At 48.1% G+C, this 13,120-nt stretch overlaps 1 protein-coding gene across 2 annotated transcripts in view; it reads left to right on the top strand.

Moving 5' to 3' along the window:
* Positions 1-9,868: 9,868 nt before the first annotated feature.
* PIWIL1 (piwi like RNA-mediated gene silencing 1) overlaps positions 9,869-13,120 on the top strand; it is a 28,913-nt gene continuing 25,661 nt past the window's right edge. For both annotated transcript variants that reach the window (XM_067701229.1, XM_067701230.1), the window contains exons 1-2: positions 9,869-10,822; positions 11,170-11,281. In XM_067701229.1, coding sequence (XP_067557330.1) covers positions 10,745-10,822; positions 11,170-11,281 — 190 coding nt within the window. In that variant the 5' untranslated portion in view covers positions 9,869-10,744. The remainder of the gene's footprint in view (positions 10,823-11,169; positions 11,282-13,120) is intronic.

Here is a 13,120-nt window from a genome sequence, read left to right on the forward strand (position 1 = left end):
ATCTCTCATGATCCTTCATGTTTGCATTTTTCATTGGGTTTTTTTTTTTTACCACCCATGGTTTCTTTGCAGTAATCTTTTCAAGCTGCTTTTGCAATTCGTGAGGGTTGGTTCAGAGAGAGTTGGAAAATGTAACCCGAGCCGCTGCCCGCCGGGCCACACACAAGCTGCAGCCCATCAAAATAGTCTGACAACAGGCGGGAGATGGGATGTCTGTCACCCCCTGCATATGGTGCCTCACGTAGAGATACAGGCACCCCAGAGGGCACCAGTGTCATCTACATCTTAAACATTATTAAAGTTTAATTTCTCTTTTTATTAAAAAAAATTAGTTATAAGTAGAAGCTCTTTCCTTACCTCCTACAGCTGTCCTGCAAATCCTGCCTACAAGACCACTGCCAAAGCAACTGAAGACAGGATTAGTTCAGACAGAGTAACTGCTACTAGAATATACTAATACAAAGCTCAGGGGCTGAACACAGGCTTGACACAGACTTCATGAAGCTGAAGAGATCATTTGATGTCATGGTACCCCAAAAGAGTGAGACACCCCAAAAGACTGAGAAAGGTGGTAAGCTTAACCCCTTAGCCCACTGGTCAGTCCAGTGGTTCTCAAACTATGTGGTGAATTGGAATCAACTGGAAGCCTGGTTAAACATAAATTTCTGGCCCCCCACCCAGCGTTCCTGATTCAACAGATGTAGGGTGAGATCCAAGAACTTGCGTTTCTAACAGGTTCCAGGTGAGGCTGATACTGCTGACCTGGGGGCCATATATTGAGAACCTTGGTCCTCATTGATATTTAGGAGACGGGCAGAAGAAGAAACTCGCATGAATCATACAGAGAAAGACCAGCCAGGGCTTCCCTGGTGGCGTAGTGCTTAAGAATCTGCCTGCCAACACAGGAGACACAGGTTCGAGCCCTGGTCCGGGAAGATCGCACAAGCCGTGGAACAACTAAGCCCGTGCGCCACAAGTACTGAGCCTGTGCTCTAGAGCCTGCGAGCCACAACTACCGAGCCCGCGTGCCACAACTACTGAAGCCCACGCGCCTAAAGCCCATGCTCCGCAACAAGAGAAGCCACCGCAATGAGAAGCCCGCGCACCACAACGAAGAGTAGCCCCCACTCGCCATAACTAGAGAAAGCCCGCGCGCAGCCACGAAGACCCAAATTAGCCAAAAATAAAATAAAAAAAAAATAAATTTATTAAAAAAAAAAAAAAGACAGACCAGCCAGAGTGGAGGAAGAGAACCCAGATCAGAGGAGGCAAGGTGGGATGTTGTCAGGATAGACGGAGCCAGCATCCCTCTCAAAAGGTACCGAGAAGACAGGTTGGTCCGACAGGTGTCCACTGGATTCGGAAACAAGGTTTCTTAGAGAAGCTAAATCATACTGTGGGAGGGTAACAAGTGGACGGGAGGCGATGGGCCAGAAAGAACAGTTCTTTCAAGGAGTCGGACTAGGAGAAGGGGAAAGAGAAAGGAGCAGCGGTAGGGATTTCTTTTCTTTTGTTTTGCTTTTTTTTTTTTTTTTTTTTGCAGTATGCGGGCCTCTCACTGTTGTGGCCTCTCCCGTTGCGGAGCACAGGCTCCGGACGCACAGGCTCAGCGGCCATGGCTCACGGGCCCAGCCGCTCCGAGGCATGTGGGATCTTCCCAGATCGGGGCACGAACCCGCGTCCCCTGCATTGACAGGCAGACTCTCAACCACTGCGCCACCAGGGAAGCCCTGTTTTGCTTTGCTTTTAAGATGAGGAAGACTCACGCCAAGGAGGAAGCCCCAGTAGAGAGGAGAGCTGAGGATAAAAGTGAGGACTTGTGATAGAGAGAAATCGTGGAGGCAGCAGGAAGGGGGACCCAGAGCACAGACGAAAGGGTTCAGCTGGATGAGGCTGAGGGAAGTCTGACACTCAGCTCTCATGGCCATGACCTCACCTTCCTTGGAGCAGTAGAAAGGCCAGTGGGGTAAGGACTGTGGGGGGGGCTTGTGGAGACTGTGAAGGTTCGTGACAGCCCAGAGTGGGGAGGCAGGTGGAATTAGCCAGGAGGAAGGGGAACACGATGGTCAGTGACGATGCCGAGCTGAAATCCCTACTGTTGGAAGAAGGACCACAGAGCGGAGATGCTGAGGGCACGGGGGCAACAGTGGGAGGAGTGATTGCACCAGGGTCTGGCTACTGTTGGAGTAAAGGGCGGGACTGTGGATTGAACTCATTCATTCATTTATTCATTCATTCATTATTTCGTTAACGGAGATTCTTACAAAGCTTGTTGGGTGCTAAGCACCGCTGTGGAAACTGGGAATATCCGTGTGGATGCAGCCCATTCCCTGATCTCATGGAGATTTTATTCTATCAGGCTAGACAATAATAAATAAGCCGGTAATGTCAGGTAACAAATGACCTTGACAACCAATAGAGCAGGATGTAGTGGGTAGGATAGTGTGTCCTAAAAATCCGTGGCCATCAGGAACCTCAGAATGTGACCTTATTTGGAAGTAGTATCTTTAATTAATTTGTTAAGCATCTCGAGATGAAATCATCCTGGATTTAGGGTGAGCTCTAAATCCAGTGACTGGTATCCTTCTAACAAGAGGAGAGGACACAGGGACACAATCACGGAAGTCAAATGAAGACAGAGAGCAGAGACTGGAGCAAGGTAGCCAGAAGCCAGGGAGCATGTGGGGCCACCAGATGCTGGAAGAGGCAAAGACGGATTCCTCCCTAGAGCCTTCAGAGAGCGTGGCCCTGACAACCGACACCTTGATTTCAGACTTATGGCCTCCAGAACTGGGAGACAATAAATTTCTCTGTTTTTAAGCCACCAAGTCCGTGGTAATTTGTTACAGAGTCCTAGGACCTGATATGCAGCGTGAGGGTTAGGGTGATGGGAGGTGGGTAGAGGGACACTCAGGGAAGGGCCCTGGGAGCAGGGGACATTTGTATGGAAAGCAGTGACAATCTAGGGGAGAGAGCTTCCAAACAGAGAAATGGGAAGTGCAAAGGCCCTGTGGTAGCAGATGAAGGAATGGACTGGAGAGTGACTATGTGGGGAGGGGGGCCCTGTGGATGGGTATTCAGGGAAGGGCCCTCTGAGGATGGGGCATGTGAACAAAGACCTGGATGAGAGAGGAAGCCAGTCCCTCCTGGAGGCAGGTGCCCCTAACAGAAGGAAGAACCAGGTTAGCGCCCCAAGCAAGACTGAGCTTGGCATGTCTGGCCCCAAAGGCCAGTGTGGCTGGGTGAGGTTGTTTGCAGAGGTGAGTGGGGGACGTCTTGCGGGCTGGGGGCTACTGGTACTGACTCTGACCGAGAAACTTGCTGGGGTTTAAAGCTGGGCAGTTAGAAAATTTTTAACCACTTGGGGGAGCCTGGAAGCAAAGACGAGACCACCGAGGGCACTGTTCCCACGCCAGCACCTCTCAGCCGTAAGTGGCAACAGAATCACGAGGAAGGCTTGTTAATGCAGAGCCCCGGGCACCGTCCCAAGGATCCCGTTCAGCAGGTCTGTGCAGGGCGTGCCTGAAAATCTGCATTTTGTACAAACTCACAGGTGGAGCTGCTAGTCCACAGACGGCACTGTGAGAAGTGCTGGTCCAGGCCAACGCCCCCTTTTCTAGAGTGGAGGAAACTCAGAGAGCTTAAGTGGTGCCCAGGGCCACGCCTTACAACAGAATCGGGCCAGTTTTGTAGACCCAGGTCAGTGCTCTCTTTTCCCGACCCCAAAACATCCCACCTGTGGCCAGACTGTGATATTCATTAAAAATTTGAATTTAGAAAACAGATAAACTCTGGCCTCACCCATCGCCCTCCCTTACAATAAATATCCCCAGGTATTCAGTGTGTGTGTGTGTGTGTGTGTGTGTGCGCGCGCGCGCGCACGTGTGTACATGCTTGTGTGTGTGCGTATGTGCTTGTGTGTGCTGTGTGTACATGTGTGTGTGTGCACGTGTGTGTGTGTACCTTGGGGCACACACCCACCTTTCCATTCTGCTCCTCTGGGTAGGTCAGGTACCTAAGGAGGTGAGAAGCTGGACAGTTCTGTAATTCAACAGAACCAGATCAGAACCAAGATAAATATGAAGGGAGGGGAAAATTGCTTTAGAAAATTACGGTTGAAGAATTCACGGTAACTTGCTCTGAGTTTTTTTTCTTTTTCAAAGGCTTCATCTATCACTTTACCTAAAAAGTCTGGATTATGATTTTAAAGAAGTTTTGCCATCTTGGAATGAAAGGAACTAGGTCAAAAAGTGCTCTGATTATGTGGTTTTCGGCTTTAAAAATTTCAGAAGCTGACGGGTTACAGAATACGGTCGACAAAACTCCTGCATGTGGCGCTTGGGACTCACAATGACTGACCAACTTTCTTTTCCAGCCAGCAGTTTCTGACGTACCTGCCACCATCAACCAAGACCATATTTACCAATTTGTACCTAAACTAACTTGGGATTTTTCTGTCTGTTTCTCTCATTGTGTTTCCTTCTACTGGAAAGCTCTTCAGAGCAGCTGTCATGAACTTAATGGCCGTGGGCTGAACAGGAATCCACAAAGGTTCCTGCTTCTCTGTAAAAACATTAGACCCATCCTTTGGTGGATGAATGGATAAACAAAAGGTGGTCTATCTGTACCATGTAATATTATTCAGCCATAAAAAGGAATGAAGCGCTGACACGTTCTACTACATGGATGAACCTTGAAAACATGATGCTGAGTGAAAGAAGCCAGACACGAAAGGACCACATGTGATTCCATTTATATGGAATGAACTGACTGGATGAATCCATAGAGACGGTAAGTAGATTCATGCTGGCCAGGGGCTGGAAAGGTGCGGGGCGTGGGATGGGGAGTGACGATGTAATAGGAACGGGGTTTTATTTTGGGGTGATGAGAATGCTCTGGAACTAGATAGAGGTGTGGTTGCCCAGCACTGCAAATGTACTAAATGGCAATGAATTCTTCACTGTGAAATGGTTAATGTTATGTTATGTGAATTTCCCCTCAACGGAACAAAACAAACAACCACAATGAAATCTCATTAGACCCAGCAAATCTGGTACCTCATTCCTCTTGGTAAGGATGGCCTGGGACCCAGAAGTCACTGACCTTTTCAGGTACTGTTGTTTAGGCTCTCGTTTGCTACAGCTGCTGCTTCTCCTCCTATTCGGCGACCGGCCCACCTCTGATGTGTATTCCAGATGGTCTGGCCTTAGCATCATCAACAAGAAGACAGAGTGTATTTTATTCACAGCAGCTAGCAGGGTGCACCCAGCAGTCAGGATGTTCCGTTTTTGTTACTCACCTTCTAGAACCTGGTCTGTCCCTTCAGTGGCATCACCTGTCACATCACCATCACATGTCCCATCACTCCTGCTGGACCAGCTGCAATTCCCTAACCACACTCTGTCCGTACTTTCCCCATGGCTCCCTGCAAACCCCATTCAAGACTTTAACAGCATCGTTTCCACGAAGCATCTTCCAACCCACCCTCCCTCCAAGCACTCAGAACATTTTTTGTACTCTGCTCACTTTCGGTGTTGATTCGCCCCCTTGACCCAGCTCCTGGGAGGAGAACCTACATCCGTTCCGTTTCCAGTTTCCAGAAGCAGACACATACATCGCTGTTCCCCAAACTGATGCCACTGGGGTCCTGGTCGTGCTGTCAACATAGAAACCTAAAAGAAACAAAATTTCCCAACCCTTCTCTCTCTGAGCTTTTCTTTTTAAGTTTTAGGTGAGCTTTGTGAGATGTGATGTTTGCAGCATCAGAAGAATGATGGGCTTTGCCTCCGTCTGCTGTCTCACTTCTTTAGAAAACAGTTTCATACATTGCACACACCAAGACGCTCAGTGGTATTTCAGACAAGCACTGTATCTTCAGCAGTTCCAAGAAGTATCAGGCATATAGAGAAAATAAACAGAGGGAAAAGTGTCACTTCTACCCTCTAATGTCCATTTGCGATATTTTTCTCCCCTACGAGGCTGTAAAGATATATTTCTTGTTCTACTGCGCCATCTGCTGGCAAAACTTCACAGAACATCTTTCTACTAAGATTTTACGTCCTCCCTGGGAAAGTTAAAGTTCATATTGTATTCCAAATTGAGCCCTTAAAAAAAAAAAAAAAAAAAAAAAGGTGAAAACCTTTGTGAGGCCATTTCTCCCTCCAAACTACTCCTCGCTTCAAGTGTCTTGCCTTTTCTCATGAATTCTTTTTTTTTTTACATCTTTATTGGAGTATAATTGCTTTACAATGGTGTGTTCGTTTCTGCTTTATAACAAAGTGAATCAGTTATACATATACATATATCCCCATATCACCTCCCTCTTGCGTCTCCCTCCCACCCTCCCTATCCCACCCCTCTAGGTGGTCATAAAGCACCGAGCTGATCTCCCTGTGCTATGCGGCTGCTTCCCACTAGCTATCTATTTTACGTTTGGTAGTGTATATATGTCCATGCCTCTCTCTCACTTTGTCCCAGCTTCCCCTTCCCCCTCCCCATTCTTTAAGCATCGGAGATGTCAGGATCACAGAGCTTGCCCCACATTTCTCAAACTTCTCTGAGCATAAGAATCACTTGGTGTTACTTGTTGAAAGAAAATTGCTTGCTGCCAGCCCAAACCTACAGAATCAGGGTTACCTGGGAATGTGTGTGTTTTCAGAAGTTCCCCCAGTGGATTTTTTAATAATCAAGCTACTGTGGGAAACACTGAAATCCAGCCTGTTCCTTTCAGCTCACGGATGAGACTGCAGCCCTCTCCAACCCCCGCCTCCGCCGAAGTATACCCTCTTAATGAATAAGAAACAATATTTTTGCTGTATAAACGCCCCATTAAAGCCAGTCCCTAGACGCACTACCCCTACCCCCCATTATAAAGAAGTTATTGAATTATTACTGGACTTCACTAGTCACCTGGTCACCAACCGTCCCACTTCCCAGCCTGACAAATAATTCCGTTCTATTTTACAATATTTACAGCAGCTTTAACTGTGTTGATTTTTGCCCAGTGAGGAAATGAACTCCTGTTAAGGGCATCTAGCTTGCTCAGTGCCTCTGCTATCAGCGCAGACGCTGGACCACCTGCATCAGCATTTTCTGCAGTTTGTCAGAGATGCAAATTAGTGGGTCCCACCTATGGAACCTGCTGACTCAGAGTCTCTAGCGGAGGCAGCGGCGCGATCTGTGGTTTAACCAGCCCTCCAGGTGACCCTGATGCAGGGCAAGTTTGAGAACCACTGTCATCCACAGGAACACCATGCCCTCAGCACCCAAATGTGTTGACGTGGAAGGTTAAATGCGTAGGTACACACCCGCTGGCATTCTGGCTCTAGAATGCAGTTTTACTTCTTTGGGGGCAAAATTCAAATCTCATTTTCTTATTTGGTAAATGAAGTACCTTATCTTTTAAGGGGTCAGCCCAAAATTGAGTCCTTTTTTTTTTTTTTTTTGAACAGTAGGCCTCAAAACACACACTTGGTCACAATTTCACGGTTTACCGAGGGCGTGCTGAGTGCATAGACCTGCTCCACGAGCAGGAACGAGCCGAGCACACCTCAATCCTCGTCCACACCTTGTCACAGATGCTCCAGGTACAACGGGAGGCTCGGGCAAGGAGTGGGCGGTTTCTGGCGAGGCAGGGGCGGAGCCTGGGCGGGGCTCATCTGGCCCTGCCTCTGCCTGTGCCCCACTGAAACCGCCATCCGCGCAGCAGCCAATCAGCGCGCAGCGCGGGCCGCCACCCGCCTCGCCGTTAGCTGGGCGTCACGTGCGGGGCAGTTTACCCCTTGAAGTCAGTGTCCATCCGCCCAGAAAAAGAGGACCCCGCCCATTTCCGTCGGCTCCCGCGCCCCGCAATCGCCCACAGCGGACGGCGAGGTGAGAGCGGGCGGCGCGGCTTCGTGGTGCCGAGAGGCACCGGGGTCCGTTTGGTCCCGTGTCGGGGCGCCAAGTCTCAAGTCCCGGCGCGGAGGGATCCGGCGTGAGATAACCGTTGGCAGCGCGGCGACAACTGTTAGTGCGGCTGGGGCGTTGGCGAGGCGGAGGGTCCTGTGAGGGCGTTGCTGCGGACTGGCACGGCGGTTCCTCTCTCGCTCCAGCCTGTGGGCCTGGTGAGGCCGCGGCCCTGCGGAGGGGTGGCCTCCACCGTGCGGTCGCTCAGCGCATCGGCGGCCGGGACTGCGGTGGCCTCTGCCCTCCTTGGGCCTGGGTGGGGGCGGGGTGGCCGGGCGGGCTGGGGGGCAGCGGCGAGCGGCTGCGCTTTTGGGGTGGACGCTAGTGTCCTTGCCCCCGGGGAGGACGTCGACTTGACCCGGACGTCCTTTGTAGCTGGTGCGGTACCTTTGAGCACCAGCTGGGTTTCTCACTTCCAGGTGGTGGGGTAGCTTGTGGTCCAGCCTGGGGGATGCTGAAGTGGGGAGGACGCAGCTGAGCCCCGCACCTGTGCAGCGGGTGGCATGGGGTGGTCCTGCCCGTCCCGGCTTTGATGCCGTGGGTAGCGTCCTCCGGGGTCCTCGGGCTCAGCGATCATCAGAAGCCCCTGCAGCCTGCTGAGCACGGGCTTCTGGCTCAGGGCGGGGCGTGGGACCCCCGTCCCGTTCGCGTTGGCATCCCGTTCCAGGTGTTGCCCGTCAGGGATCACGCTTTGAGAACACTGCTGCACTGGTTAGAAAGAACTCGCTCTTGGGGCGGCAGATGAGCTCATTACTGGGTTTTTCACACACACCCAGTCACTGCTGGGTTGCCCGCTCTGGGCTTAGGTGCGAGGGGCTGCACTGATGAGCCGCCAGGTGTGGAGGAGCTCTTGAAGTGTGTGTGAGGGAGGGAGGGAGGGGGAGGCTGATCTCCCGTGCCGTGCGGTTGGTGTCATCCGCGTGCACACAGCTTGGTCCTTAAAGGATAAGCTGGGTTCTTCCATTTTAGAGAGGAGGGTGAGGCGCTTCAGCAAAGGATGTGCGGGGGGGACAAAGTGAACCGTGGAATTTATCATGGCTGCTGAGTGGAGGAAAGCCACGTTTGCTAGCGTCTAAGGCAGAGGCCTCCGACTTTGATTCTGTCCCCCAGTAAGAGACCGGCATGTATGCCAGTGTGCTCAGAGTGTAAGTTACGTATGTATAGCCGCGGTCATGGTCTACGTAGTACAAATACAGAATACTTTATAATGGAATGAAAAAATCGAATATGCTGGTGCCTCCGCAGGTCATATCGTGGAACCTTCTTGGGGAGTTGCTTGACTTGGGTTGGTTTTTACAGTGCGGTGAGCTAATGTATTTTTAGTCCTTTAGAACATGCTAGGAAGTCAGAGAGGTCTTTGAAGAGACAAAGTGGAGAGTGTCGTTAGATTTGTCTTTCTAGGAAGCTTGCCGTGGAACAAAAACTTTCAGAAGCTGAGAAAACAGACAAAAAAGATACCCTGACTTAAAGCAGAGTGATCTCAACTGTAAATAATGTCATAATCTGCCCCTGTTTGGAAGCTGCAGTAGTCTCACCTTGAATTGAACATCAAATCCAAGCTCATTACACTTCAGTCACACTAGGCGTCTTTCCTTTCTGCAGACAAGCCGAGCTGTCAGCACTTAGTCACGGGTTGTCCCCTCTTGTCCGAAGAATGGAACCACCTACCTTCCGGTTCCTAGTCCTCCAGTGTTAGCTTCATCGCAGACAGGCCTCTTCAGTGTGTAACTTAGCTTCTGCTTTCCTCTTTGTAAGAACATGCTTCTTAGTTCCTTTGTTAGACTTAAGAATTTGTAGTTTATCTGCCTTTTCCACCGGGGCTCACATGGGTGGAATTCTCGTGGTGTGCCAGGTGTTTTGTGAGCTGAGCCTTTATGTGTGCTCTCATTGAGCCGCACAATTGACCTGTGTGGTATAGGTTGTTACAACTGTTTTACAAATAAAGACGTGAGTTTTGGGTTATGTGATTTGCTCAAGGTCACTTACATGAAGGAGTAGCGTTCAGACAGTCTAGCTCTGAGGTCTCTCCTGGTGATAACCTGATGATACTGCTTTCTGCCCTGTGGTTGGGGATGACTGGGTGGGGAACCTCTATACAAAGTACTAACAACATATTTGATGCCTGACACAGATCCTGGCTCGCATTAGGTACTCACTCATTACACATGGTGGTGTTGGGTGTTGAAGAAATGGAGAGAATTGTTGATCAGATGTGGTAGGCGGAGTAAAGGAGTAGTCTAGAGACGAATGACTCAGTCGATTTTCTTTAGAGACGAAGTGGATGCCCCTCACCAAGAATGAAATTATGGGACATAAATGATGTGGTAGAAAAGATTAAGCTACACATGGAATTGTGGGAAGATCCTGGAAGATACAGTAACGTATGTATAAGAATTATGTAAAGAGCCTGGCATAAAACTTGCCATTGGTGCCCTCTTTCATAGTAGGTTACACATCCAGATGTGAAAGAAAGAACTAGTCACCAGCACCTTCAGTCTCTTAACAGTTTAATCCTCCTAAATCTCTTTATAATAAATAATCCAATTGAAAAATGAAATAGTGTAGTAGGTCTTCCACTTCAGTGCCACCACCTAGCACAGGAGCACTTAAGTTTATCGAAGGTGGGGATATTGCCTTTGACTGTATGTTAAGAGGTTAGAAAAGTATGGGATTACCCGGGAGCTTATTTTAGAATCTCAACCAAATCCGTTTAAAGGTAACGTTGTAGAAACACTCAAATATAACAGTGAACACTGAGTATTGTCTTCATGATTATTTCCTCTCAAGAAAAAGAAGAATGACTGGGAGAGCCAGAGCGAGAGCAAGAGGAAGGGCTCGTGGTCAGGAGGCGGTGCAGTGCGCGGGCGCCGCTGCAGTGAGTGCTTTCCCCTGTCCTAACTGCGGAGGCGTCTTAGACGCAGTGTTCTTAATCCTTCATCGGCTTGCACTGGCAAAAAGGAGGTTAAGAACCGTGTCCTGTGAAGGGATAAGGGCTGAACCAGGAAGCTGACGTTCTGTGTCCTGTGGATATTGGAAGCTGGGGCTTGCCTTCAGTTGGCGACCCTTCTTGAAGAAATTTTTTTCTGAGGATAAAATATTTGATTACTAATTTAGATCGGTTTTGGTTAAATGCCCTGGACTTGTTTGAGTAGTTATTGCCTCTGATACCTGTAACCTTTTGACGTGAAAAGAATGCTGTTCTTCGTTTGCATATAACTGCAGAGTCAGCAGCCTGGTTATATTCAGCCTAGACTGCAGCCGCCACCAGACGAGGGGGAGTTAGTTGGCCGCGGACGACAGAGAGGAACAGTAGGAGCAACAGCCAAGCCACAAGGTGAAGGGAGAGTGAAGGGGCTGCGTGCGTGCATGCGTGTGTGTGTGCGCGCGCGCGTGCGCACTGGCAGCGTTAGATGTGCATGGCGACCAAAGCTCTGTATAAGGAGAAAGGACCCCCAGCAGTCCTTGAAAGTGTAGCCGCATCTCCCGCAAACCGTGCAGCCTGCCCCTGAGTGCAGGGCCACAGGATTGCTCTTCTCCTTGGAAATGAACTCCAGCCTACCAGAGCCCCACACTGGCTGTTCCAAAGCAAATTCTAAACTGATTACAATTTGCTTATTATGCATTAATCATTTTAGAACATTCTCTTGGCATCTTTAGTGACTTCATCAAAGCTGTACCAACTTTTACATTTGTAACTTTGACTTAGAAAACATATTTTCACATGTGTTGGTTCTGTTCATCCTGTTTCTCAGTTGCAAAAACTGAGGTCAAAGTTGTGACAGCCAGTAGAGTCAGAACACCGGTTCTGATTCCAAAACTTGTGCTTTTTCACTGCATTGATGCGAAAACTAATTAATTGGATGCTTGGTGTAAGATTCTGCTACAGTTACTAAGTTTGGTTTTGGTATAGGAAAAGCAGACCCATGTAGACATAGGGAGAATTAATATAGTCACATTGGCTTTTAAACCCTGGGATGGGCGTGGGAAATGGGCAATAAAATAGTGTTGACGCAAAGGGAAAACTAGAAAACAAACCTGGTTCCTTGCTTTATGCGTTGCACTACATTTCCCTGTACTCTGAATATTTAGTCATAACCAATGAAATCCATAAAATTAGAAGAAAACATGAATGACTCTAAAATGAACTTGAAGTGGTGTGAATCAAGCTATGACAAATAACGTCAGTGTCAGAAGACAACCTGGGAACTTAACTGAAATGATGGAAGAGCTCATTTCTCTGATACACAGAGCAGTCTTATGAATCTGTGATATTAACAAGCTGCTGGCCAAGTGGACAAAGGAAAGGGCAAAGCAGTGAAAGATACAAAGGCCAGTAAAATGTTAAGCCTTATCATTAAGTTTAAATTAAACTGAAACATTTTTTTAAAAAGAATAAACATCTGTTTATTCTCCATTTTACTTTTTGCCAATGTTGGCAACTGTGAAACTGGAATTTGTGCTCCCCGTGGGATTGTGCTAACGTTTGGATGGCGTTTTGTATTGTGTAGCAGCAGTACGCTTCTATTAGCAGTACATTCAGGGTAGTGCACCCAGACCCTGGAAACCCCTACCCAATAAGGGTAAAACCCGCTGTGTCTAACAGTAGAGTACCCTTTAGCCATTTTCGAGAATGTAAAAACTTGACTGAAATGAAAGCAGCTTGTAGAACAGCTTTGTGTTTTTAGTAAGTACGTGTTATGTGTGTGTATATATTTTCTGTATAGAAAATTTGGGGGAAGAATACATCAGTGGTTAATAGTGCTTCATTTGAAGAATCTATTAGAAGACAAGGGGCCTTTTATTTGTTGCTTTATGTATCTAATTACGTCTGTTGCTTTTGTGGTACTACAGGATGTTTCAGACTTCAAAGTGCCTGATGACAATTCTTTTATGGGAATTAATCTCCTTAAATTTATAGGGTTTTATTCAGTCACTTTGTCTAGATGCCTCAGTTCTTTCTTTTTTAAATTACCCATTGAATCCAAAAAGTGAACAGGGGGGTACAATCTGTTCTATTAGAATAAATATATCACAGTAAATTACAAATGTTTCTAATAATAGAAACTTGCATGCGTTTTAAATATACAAGCCAAGTGAGAATTCTGTATCCAGCATTATAGCAGGCTAGATATCCTCCAACTAAATACCTTTAATGTGCTAAATTTTAAAATAA

Source organism: Pseudorca crassidens, chromosome 12 (genome assembly GCF_039906515.1).
Source record: "Pseudorca crassidens isolate mPseCra1 chromosome 12, mPseCra1.hap1, whole genome shotgun sequence".
In the NCBI taxonomy this organism is placed as follows: domain Eukaryota; kingdom Metazoa; phylum Chordata; class Mammalia; order Artiodactyla; family Delphinidae; genus Pseudorca; species Pseudorca crassidens.